Source organism: Grus americana, chromosome 2 (genome assembly GCF_028858705.1).
Source record: "Grus americana isolate bGruAme1 chromosome 2, bGruAme1.mat, whole genome shotgun sequence".
NCBI classification, from domain to species: domain Eukaryota; kingdom Metazoa; phylum Chordata; class Aves; order Gruiformes; family Gruidae; genus Grus; species Grus americana.
Window position 1 is genome coordinate 3127951 of NC_072853.1, and position 18012 is coordinate 3145962.

An 18012-nucleotide genomic window follows, 5' to 3' on the forward strand; every position below is an offset into this window, starting at 1 on the left:
CTCACTACCCTCATCATAAAAAAATTTCTTCCTTATATCTAATATAAATCATAGAATCATAAAATCGTTTTGGTTGAAAAAGACCTTTAAGATCTTTGAGTCCAACCTTTAAAATCTACCATTAAATCTACCAATTTCCTGCAAAAGAACTAGTTCCTTGGGCCAGATGGCTTCTATTATGGTTAATTTTAGGCAAATCAAAGTAATTTTCCTTCCTCCATTCAGTAAATGTTCTGAAGGTGCATAAATTGTCATGCATAAATTATCAGTATAGTTTTCTCATTTAAACGTATAGATCAAGACTACCAATAAATGGCAAAGGTTGTATTGCACTTTTTCATTTCTCTTTTGGACATCTAACAAGTTAATTTGCACCTTTTCTGCTGGAGAATTGAAGGTCTCCAGAAGAGGAGGGTGCATCGGTTGGTACTTTTGGTCTGAACTTGGAAATCTGCTCCAGCACTTGCACTACCATTCATCTTCAAAACACTCTTTTTTTTCCTGCAGATAGATGCCAGCTGTCGCATTTATTGGTTGCTGTTTCCCCATTGCATCCAATTTGTCTCTGTTTTGGTAATTTCTGCTATCTTGTCATCACAGATCTCACTTCATCTCTCTGGGGCTTCTGGTTTGTAAAAACTCTTCACGCAGATCTCAGTGACGCTGCAAGGGCTCTCCAAGAATGGTGTATGACTTAGTGCAGATGCCATTTGTCTTTTATATCTTTGAGATGGTCTGAAATTTTAGTCCTGACCCACAAAGGAAGTGATGAAGAGGAAGGAAATGGGGGGGGGAAAGGCATTTTCTACACTAGAGCTTCTTCAACCTTGTGCTGGAACAAGCATGGTTGACTCTGAAGCAAGCTTGGGGGTCCAAAATCACATCTTTTTTTTTCCTACAGACCTCTCATGCACGTGCTCTCCTGTCCTCCTAGAACCCTTCTTCTGTCTGAACTTGCAAATGCCACGGGGCTGGGGAGAGACTGATTGTCTTCACTGGGTGCCAGTGGGCAGAGCAGCGAGGAGAGCACTCCCTTCTCCCACCCCACTGTTCATCTCTGGGTGTCACCATTACTGAGGCACTGTGTCTCATCTCTGTCATCATTACTATTAGATTACTGACTCATCCCAATGCTGGAACCCCTCCGGTACAGTGGTAGTAAGGATAATCTCATGAATTATACATATTATCTGCTGGGATCACACATTCTTATTCATTTTTATTGGTAACATTTTATCCAATACGTTTTGGGGGTCTTTTTGGTAACTGAGTTTACATTGCAGGATTTTGTTTATAGAATCCGTAATTTACAAGGAGTGAAAAACACCCATTTAGCTGGATGTTTTCAAATGGAAAACCATGGTAAGGTAATGCTTTTAAAGGTTTCTGTCTGTCATACATATAGCTGATTTTTTCTGATAGCAATTCCTTGCATCACATGGACTTAATCAGAAAGACAAAAAAAAAATCATCTCCATTTTATCATTAATAGCCTAGATATTTTAAAAGATATTCTCTAAGGCAATTAGTACTGAGTGCATTAATAAGAGCAGAAGAGAGACTGATTAAGAGCTAGTTTAAAAATAAAACCAGTATTTTGTAATTTATATCACCAATAAATCTTTAAATAACGACATTTCAAAAATATTTTGATTTTTCATCTTTTTTGTTGGCTGTTTTCACGTTATATTTCCAAGAGCTCAGGCACTGAGTGTAAGATTAATCCTTTCCACTTAGTTTTTCAGTCAATTCCTTTGCATTTTCACATACTGTTGGTGCTGTTGTCTGTGTTTGCATTAGCAGAGCAATGCAGACTATCCTGGGAATATAGCAGTGCAAACAGAAACCCGCTTTCACTCAGTTTTTATTTATGTACTCATACCACATCATCATTAAAAAAACCCAAACAAAACAAAACTGTCAAACATCTTAAATTGCCTTTTTTTTTTTTTTTTTAAATGACTTGGGTATACTTTTAAAAATACAGGCAGGCACAGCATTATTGCTTGCTTGTGCTCCTGCTTTGGAGCATGAAGAAGGAAACATGATTAGATTTTCCATCTTGGAAAGCAGGAAGCAATGGGATTTGATAGGGAAATTTTGCAAATGAATTGGTATTTTCCAGTACATTGATTTATTTCAATCAAAAATGAATTGTCTTTTTCACTCTCTCCTAATCCACTACCAGCAAAAAAAAAAAGAATCAAACTGCTTTGTTTTATTTAAAAGCTCCTTAACTGTGTTGTGGTAATATATCAGAATTATGCAAAACCTTTTAAAGTTTACCTCCCCTTTGCTTAAAAACAGAGAGAAACTCTTAATTGTGAAACTGTCCAACCAAAGCCAAAATTCCACATTCTGCCAGAATTAGCAGCTTCTTAATCCATTGCACAGTTCCAGTCCACACTTATTCTTCATAAAATTTTACTTAAAATTTTAAGTCTACTTTGCAGTTAACCATCATGAAAAATCACCATTCTCCCTAATTGTCCTGTCTTGACAAGATCACCTCTGCAGACAGGCATATCTGTGGTGAGAGTCTCCATTGCTCTCTGAATTACTTTATTCATTTTATAGAGATTTGACCAGTTGAAACAAGACTCAGAATCCCACCGACTCATTTCCCATGGGCTGCCAAGCTCGCATGACTTTCCAGTCACTCTTAGCCATTACGTTTAGTCCCTCTCCAGCTTTCTTGGAGGCCCCTTCAGGTACTGGAAGGCTGCTACAAGGTCTCCCCGGAGCCCTCTCTTCTCCAGGCTGAACAACCCCAACTCTCTCAGCCTGTCCTCATAGCAGAGGTGCTCCAGCCCTCTGATCATCTTTGTGGCCTCCTCTGAACTCTCTCCAACAGCTCCATGTCTTGCACCAGGGCCCCCAGAGCTGGATGCAGTACTGCAGGGGAGGTCTCATGAGAGTGGACTACAGGGGCAGATTCCCCTCCCTCGACCTGCTGGTCACACCTCTTTTGATGCAGCCCAGGACACGGTTGGCTTTCTGGGCTGCAAACGCACATTGCCAACTCATGTTGAGCCCTTCATCCACCAACACCCCCAAGTCCTTCCCCTCAGGGCTGCTCTCAATCCATTCTCCACCCAGCCTGTAGTTGTGCTTGGGATTACCCTGACCCACGTGCAGGACCTTGCACTTGGCCTTGCTCAACTTCATGCAGTTCGCACAGGCCCACCTCTCCAGCCTGTCAAGGTCCCTCTGGATGGCATCCCTTCCCTCCAGCATGTCGACCACACCACACAGCTTGGTGTCGTCGGCAAACTTGCTGAGGGTGCACTGATCCCACTGTCCATGTCGCCGACAAAGATGTTGAACAACGCCGGTCCCAGTACCGACCCCTGAGGGATGGCACTTGTCACTGGTCTCCATTAGACATCGAGCTGTTGACTGCAACTCTTTGAGTGTGACCATCCGGCCAATTCCTTATCCACCGAGTGGTCCATCCATCGAATCCATGTCTCTCCAGTTTAGAGACAAAGATGTCGTGCGGTACACTGTCAAATGCTTTGCACAAGTCCAGGCAGATGACATCAGTTCACTTCCCTTATCCACCAACGCTGTAACCCCATCATAGAAGGCCACCAGATTTGTCAGGCACAATTTGCCCTTAGTGAAGCCATGTTGGCTGTCACCAGTCACCTCCTTAGACACTGGCACAGGTTGCCCAGAGAAGCTGTGGCTGCCCCTGGATCCCTGAAGTGTTCAAGGCCAGGTTGGATGGGGCTTTGGGCAACCTGGTCTAGTGGAGGGTGTCCCTGCCCATGGCAAGGGGGTTGGAACTACATGCTTTGAGGTCCCTTCCAACCCAAACCGTTCTGTGATTCTATGATTCTGTGATTCTACGATTCTATATTACCACCATGAAGTGATGGGCTTTTTATTCTAGTAACAGTCTTGTGAGTCTTTGACATTTTCTTTCTACTAAATCAACAAGACCTGCTGCTTTTCTTGTTGTAGAAATTAGAAGGCAGCGTGGGGAGGTTTTGTTTGGTGGGTTGCTTTTTTTTTTAATTATTTGTTTCACTGCTGCCTAAAAAGGAGTATAAGATGAGAACAGATTTTTCTAGCAGCAATATAGTTTAATGCAGATGTAGAGAATATCAGGTTTTGTACTGCAAGCCACCGTTCGCTTTCTAGCATTTTTAACAAGCTTGAGAAGACTGAAAACCACAAACTGTAATGTGATCCTGGAATAGATCTGATATATTTCTAGTGTCCTTGCAAAAGCAGAGACCCTGTTAATAATAAATTAAAATAAACTGTTAAGATAATAATGTAATAAAGTTTGTTGATTCATTGGAATTTTTTTTGTTGAGTTTTGTCGGGTGTCTCCCCGCCCCCCCCCAGCAGCCTCTATCCAACATCTCTGCTTCGTCTCACCCCTTTTGTTGTACTGTGTGGTGTATCCCATTATCTGGGTGACACTTCGTGCCAGCAGCTTTCTCTGATGCTGTTTCTCATGCTGTCTGGGATGTCCTTGCTCCTTGTCAAAATTGTGCATGCAATCTCTCCAGGCTTTTGGTCATAGCTTTGCCGTTCAGTCACAAAGTAGACCTTCAGAGCTGGACCAAATTTGGGCAGGGCTGCTTCTGCTCACATCTGGTTGCATGGAATGACATGGTGCTCACCGAGGAGGACGGCTCTCCACTTGGCCAAGAGCTAGTGCCTGGGGAGACAGAATGAATGTGTGTGTCTCAGGGCTGGCTCTAGAGACAACTTCTTCTCTTGGTGATATACTTGGATATCTCTCTTGTTTGCGTTAACACTATGTGGGTGGGTCTGAGGGGCTGGTTTGGTTTCCTACTGCTATGAGATTGGTGGAGACATACCCTCTGGGACATGGATCCAAAGTGGTTCAGCAAAGCTGAACAAGTCGTTGTTGGCATGGCTGCAAATCTCCTTGGCCAGACTCCCTATGTGTGAGCTGATGCACTGGTGTGGTCTGCTCTCCTGGACACGCAGGGTGAGCTGCAGGGCTGAGAAGATACCAACACTAGCTATGCACCAAGTGTCTCACTGCTTTCTTCTTCAGCAGTTGCTTATTATCATATATGCTAAAGAAGGAAACAAAAGAGAATAAAAACATCTTAACTAGAAATAATGCAAAGCAAATCTGATTGAATCTTGATTACACTGTAAAAAGATAACTAATGTTTCCTTTTCTCTGTGAAGCGCTTCTTGGAGGTACGCAGATTTGCATTTTGCTGGCTGATTTGGTGTTCTGTTTGGAGTTGCAGGGGGTGGTTTCCATCATGGTATGGGCAAGGAGGATTGGAAAAAGCAGAGCACCCCAGAGTATAATGCTCCATCCAAGTGGCTTAGGAAAAAACTTCTCTGTTGGCTGATTTAAAACAGGGGTGGACAGATTGTGTGTAGCCCCTTTCCTCAGCTAGGTCGTGGAGAAGACAGCGTCTTAATTCTCTGTCTTCTTTAATTTCTAAGGTTAACCTTCACTGCAAGTTAATGCTCACCCTTTACCTTCTCTTGATTTCTGTAAGGGACACTTTGCCATGCCTGGGCTGTCCCTTGCAATGCCTCCTATGTCACCAACGCACAGACACTTGCCAAGCTGCAAAGTTTTGGTCGCACTGCCTTAGACCTCACCTACATGGGAACCTTTTGTTTGAATAGCCTCTGTCCTTGGCTTCTTAGCCTTTCCTTGGCATAGACTCTGTATTTATTTTTTCTTTCAAGGATATGTAGCTATATAGCTTTATTATATTTTTTTTTTCTAGGAGCTTCCAAGAAAGAGCCATGCTGAGCACCAGTTAAAACTTACTAGCTCTACCAGGAACACTTGTGCTGGGGACATCGTGCATGGCAGTTACTTCTCTGGGGATATGTTAACTAAAGCACAAATCTCAAAGGCTTTACAAAGGTTAATGTATTGAAACTCTACTTCAGAGAGCACAAGAAAAAAATGCATGCCTAGGCGGGATTCTTACCAACCTGAAATTATTCTTCCTGCTTGCTTTACCTCCTTGGTCTTGTGCACTCTGTCTCCTTTGGTCAACTTGCTATGGCTATAGTAGGTCTCGGAAAAAAAAAAAAAACAACACCCTGTTCAATTCAAGTAAATGTGTTTTTTCTCTCATTTGCTCTATATTTTTTCTGCTAGTGTAACTGGTGGGGGAGTGAGGTGGGAGCAAGGTACTTCTTCAGGGCAAAGCTGTGGGGTGAGAGACCTCCTGGCTTCTTGGTTTTCCCTTGGGGAGAGGAGGAGGAGGCGGGTACTAAACACATCTCACTTTCAGATGGGTGGGACAAAATGGATTCTTCCAGCTGACATGCCTTCAGGTAAAACTTCATTTCTAAAACTAGGAAAATTTTATTTTGTTTGTTCAGGAGAATTTAGCCAACCCATTTCAAAAAAAGTTAACAGGAGTTTATGACTCTTGATGCAAACAGAGACGCCAAGTGAACCCATAGGTTTTGGTTGGAAAAGACCTTTAAGATCATCAAGTCCAACCTCTAACCTCACACTGCCAAGTCCACCAGCTTGAATACACTGACCCCACTGTGTGAGAATGGGGGTAGAAGAGGAGTGATGCCAACACCAGCTTCATCCCATTAGTTAAATGTGTAACCCCTTCAGTGCCCCCGCTTTGTGCTTTGGCCATGCCAAGGAGACGCAGGTCTTTTGCAAGTCACTGCATAAATCCATTGCAAAGAGCTTCAGAGCATTGCCACGTGAAGCAGCATCACGTTTTCTAATGCTGATGAAAAGCACACTGCCTGATGAGTGTGATTTTTGCTTACATTTCCCTTTATCACTTATTTCACTCACACTTCAACAGGAGGGAATAAAAACCTCCTGAGCTTGCATGCCAGGAGCAACTTTGCAACATTAGACACGATGTTGCTTCTTTCATTCCCTTCCATTTCCCTTTCTATTTTAAACTCTTTTCCTTGAGGAAAGGAGCCTTGTCCAAACACGCTCTTGGCCAATACTTTCTCTGCTGGCATTTGCTGAATCTTTTTTGACCAGTTTCAACAGAAGGGCAGAGGTCATGAGGGTAAATAAGGTTCCTGTGTTTTATATGAAATGGAAAGGCAGCTGAAGACCAAAACGGTGTTCTCGCTGTGGAAGAGACCAAGGGCTGGTATGAAGCATGGGATCAGACTCCAGAGAGTCCACAGGGACGAGCGCCCTTAGAAGCTGTTGAGTACTGGTGGCTAGAGAACTTGTCGGGGGTGGGTGTAGGTGGCTTTGCATCCACCAGTTCTTGTTTGTCTGTTTTCTGTAGCATTTTCTTTTTCCCATGACAAACTGCTGCTTTGTCTTTACTCTTTCTTTTTCCCCCTTTGCCTCCTTCACCTTCTTCCACGTCTTCATTTTTATGTCAATTGTTGTGGAAAAGCAAAAATAAAGACACAAATTTAGCATTTTGCTCCAGAGCAAATCTCTTACTCTTGAGCCAGCAGCAAGAAATCAATCTCTTTCTCTCCCTCGAGTTCCATTTCCCAGTGCCAGAGGCACATGGCTCTCGTTGTGGATCATGGTCTTCAATAGTTACACACTTGGATAACTGGGGTTAACGCTTTGAGAAGTCTTCAAGGGGGGAAATAAAGCCTTGCAGTGGGTCCCCTGGTCCTGGAGAAGGAATAAGGTGCTTGGTGGGTGAGACGTGTCCATTCAGCTGGGTCGTGAAGGGGTTAAGCCACAGGGCTTGAATACAGGTGATGCCCATTGTGCTTAATCCTTATTGGTAAACAGAGGATTTAGGGTGGATAATTTGAAATCATAGTGAACAGGTTGGTCCCTACCTCCAATTTACTCTTTTCAGGAGTTCCAACATACAAAAGAGGAGTTTGGATACCAAATCACTTTCTGCTGGAAGTTTTGTACCAGCAAAGGATGATTTTTATCACTTCATTGAAAACTTTCAAATGAGAAAGATGCAAGAAATCTCTGACTGCCTGTTAACAGAGCACAGGCGTAGCTCTTGGTGGTGGATTGAGGATAAATGCATTACAGTTCTAAGGTGCTTTACTACAGCCACGTGAAGTATTGTAAGTAGAAAGATTGAATGCTTGTCCTGGTTTTCCTCTTTTCCCTTTTTATTGGAGTTACTCTAATTATTGCCTCTTCTTTTCTGCAACTTTAGAGTTTTTTTGAGTTTGCTACAAAATTGAGTTCAGGGAGGCAATTGACTTCACCTGGCTGCAGAAAAGCCATTAAGAGCTTCAAATTAGTGTGAAATAATTAATAGGCAAGGAAGATTAACGTGGGGAACACGGGCAGTTTTCATTAACATTAAGCGAAGGGATGTTCCTGTAGATACCTTTACCATGCGTGTTGTCCTGGACTTCTAGCTATTCCCTTTGGACATTAATTATATCCAGATCACTAGAGACAAGACCCTGTAAGCCTGCTCAGGCTTTGCATTTGGCTTGTCTTGAACAGGAACCGAAAGACTTTTCCGCTTCATTATCACAGTGCCTGAGAGCCCCAGGGATGCCCACGTGCATCAGCAGCGTTTTCTCCCTCCTGAGCAGGATGGGGGGAAGCAGAACACAAGCTCCCAGGTTATATTTTGCTCCAAGCGCTTGACACAGCAGTGTCTACCTGGGCCAGTCCTCATCCCGATTGTCTCCCGTAGACAGAGAAGTGATGCGTTACATGGAATGCAATGCACTCTGAGTCTCCACTGGAATAATGGTTGCAAAAATCATGTGTAAGGCTTGTGTGGATTTTTGAGGTTCTCAACCACTCTCTACAACTACCTGAAAGGAGGTTGTAGCCAGGTGGGTGGCGGTGTCTTCTCCCAAGTAACGAGCAATAGGACAAGAGGAAATGGCCTCAAGTTCCACCAGGGGAGGTTTAGATTAGATATTTGGAAAAAATTCTTTACTGAAAGGGCTGCCAAGCACTGGAACAGGCTGCCCAGGGAAGTGGTTGAGTGACCATCCCTGGAGATACTTAAAAGATGCGTAGATGTGGTGCTTAGGGACATGGTTTAGTGGTGGCCTCTGCAGTGTTAAGTTTACAGTTGGACCAATGATCTTAAGGGCCTTTTCCAACCAAAATGATTCTATGATTCAGTTTCCTCCTTTTTTCCTTTTTTCTTTTTTTTTTTTGGTTGTTGTTGTTGTTGGCCCAAAGTGCTAGGGGTAGAACAGAGATCAGGATGCCACCTCTGCATAGCAGATAGATGTGAGATGGTGTTGCATGTCTGGGTTTAAATCTGGTGCAGTCTCACTGATTTTTCCCTAGAGGAAGCAGTTTCTGGGATAAACTACCCCTGGAACAGTTCCTGAGTTTGTCTTGCCAATACAGAGCTGGGCAGCCAGCTAACAGTAAAGCATGGTTTGTTTCCTCACTCTCTTTTATTTCCTAGTGGACTTACTCCCTCCAAGGTTTATTTTGAGGCAGTTTTGCTGTGATGACAAGATGAGAAGGGTTAACAGCAGGGAGAAGGCAGCAAAGTCCAGTGAAAAGGGACTGTTTGGCTGCGATGAATTCCCTTCCTCCTCCTCAGTGCACCATCAGCATCATCGGACGAGGAGTATCTCGTACCATGCACGTGCGGCCATCGCATGATGGGATGCAACTATTTTTCTTGTGAAAGAAATGAATTTTTGGTGCAATAAATGAAATAAGCACATGAACAACAACAAGAAAAGCAAATACACGCGTTTCCAGGAGTGCAGCAAGGTGGATTACGAGGCAGTGGCTCTATCTCAAGCTGCACGTTTCCTTAAGACCACATTCGCAGCTGAGGTCTCCCATTGCAGCTGGCCAGAGCGCGTAAAAACATGCTTCGCTCTGGTAGAGCATGTGCTTAAAAGCTTGCCCTTCCCATTTGCTGCGGCCACCTGTAGCTTTTCAGGCAAAAGGCAGAAGAATTAAGAAACGTTATGAAAATATCAGAAATGCCAGTGTTGATTGCTGCTGCTTTAGCAATTGCAATGAATATAACAGGTCATCGGCATTTGCTAGGTGGGGAGAAGGTCAGTTGGGTTGTCCTGTCTCATGCCAAGGGGATTCCGTTAGAAAGCAAATGGAGGGAAATAGCTGGAAACTGTAAAAATGTTTTTGGAAATATCCAGTTAAGGAAGCAGAGAAGTGATTTGCGCCTAAGATTCTGTAATGTATCCACCACAAACTCTTCACAGGTTTTAGGACCCGCAGTGTGAATAAAAGGCCCCTTTCCCCAGTTGTAGCCCTGGACTCTATTAGCATTGGGGCATGCAAAGTATTTACTGCATATCAGCAAGCTCATATTCCTTCTTTGGGAATTGTAATATTTTAGCACTCGCTTTATGTAGTCAAAGATGTTTAATTTTTTATTAAACACAAATGTACTTCACATTCACTTTCTTTCGCAGTCTTGGTATGTCTTCACTTAGCTTGGCAGTGCAGATGCATTTTTGCTTTGCTTTCTGTTGCTGTTTTTAAATTGTTTTGCTTGTCTGCTTGAACTGCTGAATCCTCCATGAATAGTTACAACATCTCTGCTTGATGTGTGGAAGCTTGAAATTGGAGCAGTTAAAACAACCTCCTTATTACTATTTTCTTTTCTTTTCTAAAACAAAAACAAAATAAAAACAGAACTGGCAGCATGCTGTATTATGAAATAAAAGTCCAGGGGCAGGAAATTGCAAGCCAGATTCAATGCAGTTTTCTCAGATAAGCCATTCTCCGAGCATTGCATTTACAAAGTAATTGTTTGGAAATTCTGGCCAAAGTCTGCATCTGCTTTTTTTTTTTTTTTCCTTTTTTTTTTTCCATTTAATTTGCATTTATTTGAGGTGTGGGGTTTTCGTGTTGCTCTGTGTTAGATATTTATGGAGTTTGATTTCAAACCTTTGGGGGGCTTTGAGGGGGAGTTCATCATCTCACAGTCCTCTGGCATTTGGCTAAAATAAATATACTGAGACTTAAAAAGTTAACTGTTTCCGTGTCTTTAGAGTACGATCCTCACACATTGTCCTGTTGTGTTTTTCCCCTTTTCCATGAGGGAAATGCAGTACAGGGTGAGCAAAATGGTCTCCCCATGGCCACCCAGGGGAGGTTAGATACATTCGACTATCCCAAATTAGCACCTGAATTTCTGGGTAGTTTTTAACTTTATGGACCAACTCTGGACACGCAGTATTGTTTGGTGTTTCTTTCCCATGGTGTTGCAGGGACTCCGAAATGCAGGCAGGCACAGTCCGTGCAATGAAATCGCTGCTTCTCCTGCCTTTTGCAACATTTGGGATATTTCACCTTTGCTTTTGGGGTGGGTTTGGCATTTTAAATGACTCCCCAGAGGTACCTGCTGGATGCTGTGAATCTGCAGGAGTGTCCCCCATGTTGGGAACACATTGAAGTTTTCTGTCCATGTTATTTGGAGGGTTGAATGCGATAGTGTTCCCTTCAGGCTGCTTGAGGACTTGAAGGAATTTCCAACCCTGGTTTGATTGCATTATGGTTCATCTCAGGCTTCAGTCAGCAAAGTAGATAAGTGCGTATGGACTCAGTGTCACTGGTCCAAGATAAAAATCTATTGAAGCAAATTTAGTTTTTCACAAAAGGTTTGGACCAGTCCTCTCAGCATATGCAATTAGAAATTTATCCAAGCCGAAGCCATGTCCTGGCTACCCATTCTCCTGTATTATTAACCCAGAGCGTGTCGGCACACTGAAAATCCAAGAAACTGGGGTCAGTGCAGCCTGTGAAGATCAAAAAAATCTTATCCTGTGCTGCTCTTTTGTCAGTGATTTAATGAAAGCTGGATCTTGTTAGTAACAAGTGAAATTCCTGGGGGACAGGTAAGCCTAAGCTAATTTCTTGTGTTATATAGCCTCATATATAAAGCAAAGGAAAGGAGTGCCTGGGACAGCTGATTTAGGAGGAACTGCAGGAAGATTGGGAAAATCTCTAGCAATGAGCCCCTGTGCATTTGGATTAAATGCCATTTAATGCCCTGGATTTGTGTCAACCTGACAGACTGATCGAGGACTTTATTTACGGCTGGTACAGGGCTAAATCGTCTCACGCGAGTGCTGCTGCAGGTAAGGTGGGTGAGAAGCAGTGGAAAATCCCCTGGTTGTGCTGTTTGGATGTGGAGCTAGTCCTCCAGCACCAGGGGATGCATCCTCAGGACCAGCCTGAGCAGTGCATCAAGTGGGCTTATCGTTTTGTTCGATATCCATGGTTTTTGCCTTGCTCCGTCAATGACCTCTGCTCTTCGAAATGCAATTTAGGTGCGTGATGCTTTAACAGCTTAGGGAAATCTGGTTAGGGGATGCAGAGTATGTCGTAGTTACAGTCTGCTGACTTGGAAATACGAATCATAGCTCCTGTTCGAGTTTCTGTAATGCTTCGGCTCAGAGGAGCAGTTTGCTGATAGCAGTGGCTGTTTGAAAGCACTGTGGTGTGTCGGGTGGACGAGCCCTGTGGTACTTTTGGACTTGGCCAAGGTTTCAGGTAGAGCAATTTCTGGGAAACCTGCAAAAGCTGACCCAGGTGGGAGGCAGAATAGGGCTAAACCATGGGAAAATCTGCTGTAAAGCTGCTACAAGAAAGCTGGTACCAAAGACATAGGTATAAATGAGTGTTTCTTTGGTGAGTATTACCAATCAAAACTCCAACACCTGTTTAAAGCTTATTTAAGTGATATATCCTTTCTGCGTAATATAGCCCGGTCCAATCTCACATCTCTCCTTCTCTGGGGATGATGAGGCTGTGGAGGAGCTCAGGACAGTTTCAGGTGGTTTAATGTTGGGAAGTGAAGGTAACAACAACAACAAAACCCAAAACAAAACCCAAGCAGTCAAAACCTCACTTCAGTTTTCTCCTTGTAGGGCATTCCTTGGGTTTGGTGGTACCTTGGATTTGGGTACCTTGGCCAAAGTGGGACCTTGGGAATGAAGCTGAGAGAAGTCATCTGGGCAGCAACAATGGCAATTCCTGGCACTGACTCGTTGACCCTTGCATTTGGGGTATTGGGAAGAAATAGGAAGACGGGGAGCCTCTCTTGGGGGCTGGAAGATGAATGTGTGGAGGACCTATCTGGGCTGCCATGTCCCTTTTGCCCCAAAAGCTTTGAGCCCATGGAGCAGTTGTGCTCTGCTCACTACTTCCTCCCCTTTTGCTGAAAGCAGGACCTGCTCATGTGACCTCCTGCTCTGGAAAGTGATGCTTAACCATGTTGTTGTGCTTGTGGTTTCTCATTCATTTGTGGCTCTGATATTCCAACTTGATAAATGATCAGAAATAATTTATATTCCAATTGCTAATAATTCCTACAAATGCTGTCTCGATGCACGTGGGCTGTATCTGCCATGTTGTAGCAGCGTTTTTACTGCCCTGATGATGCTGGACCACCTACTTGGGCTAAATTTGCAGACTAAGGAGGAACCTACATCCCCCTTCAGAGGATCAGCTGGGAGGTGAGCCCCTTTCAAAGTGATCAGTGTTCTCCAGTATTAATATATCTTCTCTCTTTTTGTCTACACAGCCACCCAGATTGATCCCAGTGAACTACAGGAACTTTTTCAGGAGACTTCAGCCAATGTCTTCCGAATTAACTCCAATGGTGCGTATAATGAAAAGTTTCCTAGTCAATTGTGTGCTGTCCTGCTGATGACTCGTGTGCGTGTACATAGTGTATGGCAGGTCCTGTTATCAGGGAGCAAACATTAATGCAGTTTTTCTGCTGCTGCATCTCACAAGCACCAGCACATGTCCAATACACAGTTCTTTATAAGATGTAAAAATATTCCACCATATGTTCCATTAAACAGGCACAGATATATTCCGATCCTTGCTGAGACTACATCCTTTTCTATTTTTAATTGTGTCATCTGTTACAATAGGGAGTTAGAGCGCAGAAAGGTGGAACAAGCCAGACTCATTTTCTAATGTGCTGCAGCACTGCTGCGTTCCGAGCTTGTCACATGAGCTTGCAAAGCATCTATCTCCCTTATAAAAACACCAACAGCACAACTCGTCTATTATTCGTCACTCTGTAGACTGAGCGGGGATGCTATTCCTGCTCATGTCTCCCTGGACCCTGGAGATGCAGAGTGCTTCCCTCCTTTGGAGACATGCTCTGGCTCATCAGTTTTGTTGGGTTGGGCTGGAGGGGTGTATTTTACAGATAGATATAAACTAACGTTGCTGAATGGTAGTTAATGTCATGGTATCCCCATTCTAAAATACACTCGCACCAGACGAGGATCTAAAATTATAAGGTGCTGATATTACAGTGGATCTTGAAATTGCATCTGAATCACCTGGCCAGCCTCTCTCTCTGGTGTCTCCTGTGTCTATGGGGATCGGCTGATAGAGAGGGCTGGGCGTGGTGTAAAGAAAGGATCACAGAATCACAGAATGGTTTGGGTTAGAAGGGACTTCAAAGATCATCTATTTCCAACCCCCCTGCCATGGGCAGGGACACCCTCCACTAGACCAGGTTGCCCAAAGCCCCATCCAACCTGGCCTTCAACACTTCCAGGGATGGGACATCCACAACTTCTCTGGGCAACTTGTTCCAGTGTCTCACCACCCTCACAGTCAAGAATTTCTTCCTAACTTCTAATCTAAATCGACCCTCCTTCAGCTTGAACCCATTACCCCTTAGTAAGGATCTTAGTGCCTCCTTATTTCTGGAATTTCTCCCCTACATCTCCCAGGGGTAAGGCTCCAGTCCTTATAGCAAAGAGTCCTTGCTAGAAGAAGGATGGTAAGTAAAACTTCTAAAATACAGTAGTCATCTCTTCTTTCGAGGAATTGTGTATGCTCCATCTGCCAAGAAAATTCACGCACCAACTTTTCTATGGCTACAAGGGATTGGTAGGTTTGAGTTTACTTTCAACAATCATCACCTTGAGTTCAGGACCTCCTGCAACATGGATGTACCTCACCCCAAGCACTGTGAGCCTCATTGCTGCTCTTCACTCTCCCAGAAGGTGAAGGCGTGAAACCAGTGTAGGCTCTGGGTAGGCGCCATGAAGTTATTCGAGTGACCAGCTTGCACTTTCCAGAAGGAAAATAATTATTCACGCTTTCCTTTGTGCCTTGGGATGGAATGACTCTATGCAACATGATGAGATGGGTGCTGGCTGGCTATAAAGCTATTTTAAAGAAGAGACCTGGGGGTCCTGGTCAACCAGAAGTCGAACATGAATTAACAGAAATCATATTCTTGTCTAAATTACCTAATGGGAGACTGTGGAGTAGGTGGAGCCTTAACATCTCAGATGTGCACGGTAGAAGGATGAGACACAAAGGGCATCTGAAATATAGGACATTCCAACTCAATATGAATAAAAAAGTTCTGATCATCAGGGCGGTCAACCAGTGCAACGGAAGCACAGAGAAGCTATGAGATCTCCATCCCTCAGGATACTCAGAGCTGGACAAGACCCTGAACGACTTGCTCTTTAGTGGACCTTCTCTCAGCAGAAGGTTGGACTAGAGACCTCCAGAGATCTCCCTACAACCTGTATGAGTCTATGATTCTTCAGTAGTTTGTCAGAATCTCAATTCCTGCACATACAAGATGATTCTGAATGGGTCAAAAGCAAAATGGGAAATGGACACTTCATGTTTGTTTATTTTTCATTATTTTTCAGCTAACTAGTAGATGCATTATATAAATGATAGTTTGAGACACTTATTATTCATAGTTTTTTGGCAAACTGTTTGGATAACCCAAGTTCAACAGCTTTGGTCACAGAGCAGAATCTGAGGAATCCAGCCCCTGAAAGTCACCTTTGGGTTGCCAGTGGTATTTGTCCACTGGGATACTGCAGAGCAGTGGTGAGATTGATGGTGCTCGGGGTGAAGTACAACCATGTGGTGCAGAAGGTTGGGAAATTCATAGAATCATAGAATGGTTGAGGTTGGAAGGGACCTCTGCAGGTTATCTTCTCCAACCCCCTTGCTCTTGCAGGGCCACCTAAAGCTGGTTGCCCAGGACCATGTCCAGATGGCTTTTAAGTATCTCCAAGGATGAAGACTCCACAACCTCTCTGGGCAACCTGTGCCAGTCCTCAGTCACCCTCACAGTCAAAAAGTGTTTCCTGATGTTTAGAGGGAACCTCCCGCGTGTCAGTTTGTGACCACTGTCTCTTGGCCTGGCACCGAGCACCGCTGAAAAGAGCCTGGCTCTGTCATCTATGCCCCTTCCCTTCAGATATTTATAGACATGAATAAGATCCTCCCTCAGCCTTTTCTTCTCCAAGCTGAGGATTCACAGGTGTCTCAGGCTTTCCTCATAGGAGAGATGCTCCAGCCCCTTCATCATCTTTGTGGGCCTTCACTTGACTCTCTCCAGTATGTCCATGTCTCTCTTGTACTGAGGAGCCCACAACTGAACACAGTACTTCAGATGTGACCTCCCCACTGCTCAGCAGAGGAGAAGGATCACCTCCCTTGACCTGCTGGCAATGCTTTGCTCAGTGCAGCCCAGGATTCCACTTGCCTTCTTTGCGGCAAGGGCGCATTACTGGCTCATGTTCAACTTGGTGTCCACCAGCACCCCCAGGGCCTTTTTCCTGAGCTTTTCCTTGAGAAAACTCCCATGCTGTGACCTGGGCTTGTGGCCACTGTGGCAGCTTGAACCTCCCAACTGTGATCACTGGTCCCTGGCTTACCGATAGGTGTATAACCATATTATAACACGCAGAAATACCTGTATTAGCATCAATCTTTGTTGCTCCAGCACTAATAGTTTTACTTTGACAACGCTCGTGATGAATGGTAGTAGCACTTCTGCTGCCAAACCAAGGGCTCAGTGTCAAGTTTTTGCAACCTGCTTGTGAGTCTCTGTGTGCTATTCATATCCAAACTAGCCAGGTTAGGGCTGACTTGATATGTCTTTGTGCTGTAATCACAAGTTCTGCTATATTGGAGTTTATACTGAGAAAAACTGAAGATGAGTGGTGCGTCTTTTTTGAAATGCCACGATCCAATTTCTATTTTTATTCTTTGTTAGAATTGCATTAATCCATTCAATTAGGTTTTGAGCTATTTGCGGTGGTCTTTGTTTCTCCTCTTGAGATGGTATAGAGCGCGTGATGATGTGCTTTAAGAGTTGCCTGCATTGAGTGCTCTGTGAAGCAGGTAATGACAGTGCCTGCACTTAAAACTATTTTGCAAAATTGGAGAGGGTACAGAGAAGAGCTATGACAACTGTTTGAAGCCTGCAAATCAGGCTTTAAAATGCATGCCATCCCATCTTCTGTTTGAGACATCTAAGAGGACTTGATCATGGTGTGTAAGTACCTCTCTGGGAAGAAAGACATCAAATAGATAGCATAGGGCTCATTAATCTAACATTCTCGCACATAACGAGATCAGGAGATAGGAGTCAAAGCTAGACAAATTCGTTCATTCTGTATGAGGATAACTAGCCATTAGAACTGCTTATTGAGGGGACGTGATGGATTTGGCATTGCTTCGAACCTTTAAATCAAGATTCAAATGCCTTTTTATAAGATATACTTTAGTCCAGCTACAGTCTACAGTCTTGATGTAGGAGTGATGGGACAAAGTTTTATGGTAGGAAATCAGATTGGATAATCAGAATTGCTCTCTCTGGCCTTTAAAATCTATGAATCTATGAATTTATAATGCTTTTTAAAGTGCTTTTAGGTTGAAGAAATGCCCATAAGATACTCTACTGTTGTTGCTCTGTTCACCACCCATATTATTTTTTATCTGCTAAAACAAGTTTCATTCAGTTTGTGTGTGACTTCTTCATAGCCTCTTCCTCAAAAGTGGGCACAGCTTTTCAGGAGAGGGATGCTGCGTTTAGTGCTAAGATTTTGCAGAGCTAATCCATGTTAGGTAAAGGACTTTGCAGGGTTATAAAAAGTGAAAGGATGCCCATGATCCCTTCTGCCCTGTACAGCCATACCATATGGTCTCTTCAGGAAACCCAGCAAGCTCCATCTCAGAGCATGTAGCAAAAGTCAGTGCTGTTGTTTGCGTACCACCACGCAAGCAGCTAAGCAAGGAATGAGTGGCTGCATTGCAGATGCTCACCAGATGATGGTTTG

At 43.8% G+C, this 18012-nt stretch overlaps 1 protein-coding gene across 11 annotated transcripts in view; it reads left to right on the plus strand.

The window, feature by feature from the left end:
- TSNARE1 (t-SNARE domain containing 1) overlaps positions 1-18012 on the plus strand; it is a 498360-nt gene that overhangs the window by 151769 nt on the left and 328579 nt on the right. For all 11 annotated transcript variants that reach the window (XM_054816241.1, XM_054816249.1, XM_054816243.1 and 8 more), the window contains one exon: positions 13464-13541. In XM_054816241.1, the coding sequence (XP_054672216.1) occupies positions 13464-13541 (78 nt within the window). The remainder of the gene's footprint in view (positions 1-13463; positions 13542-18012) is intronic.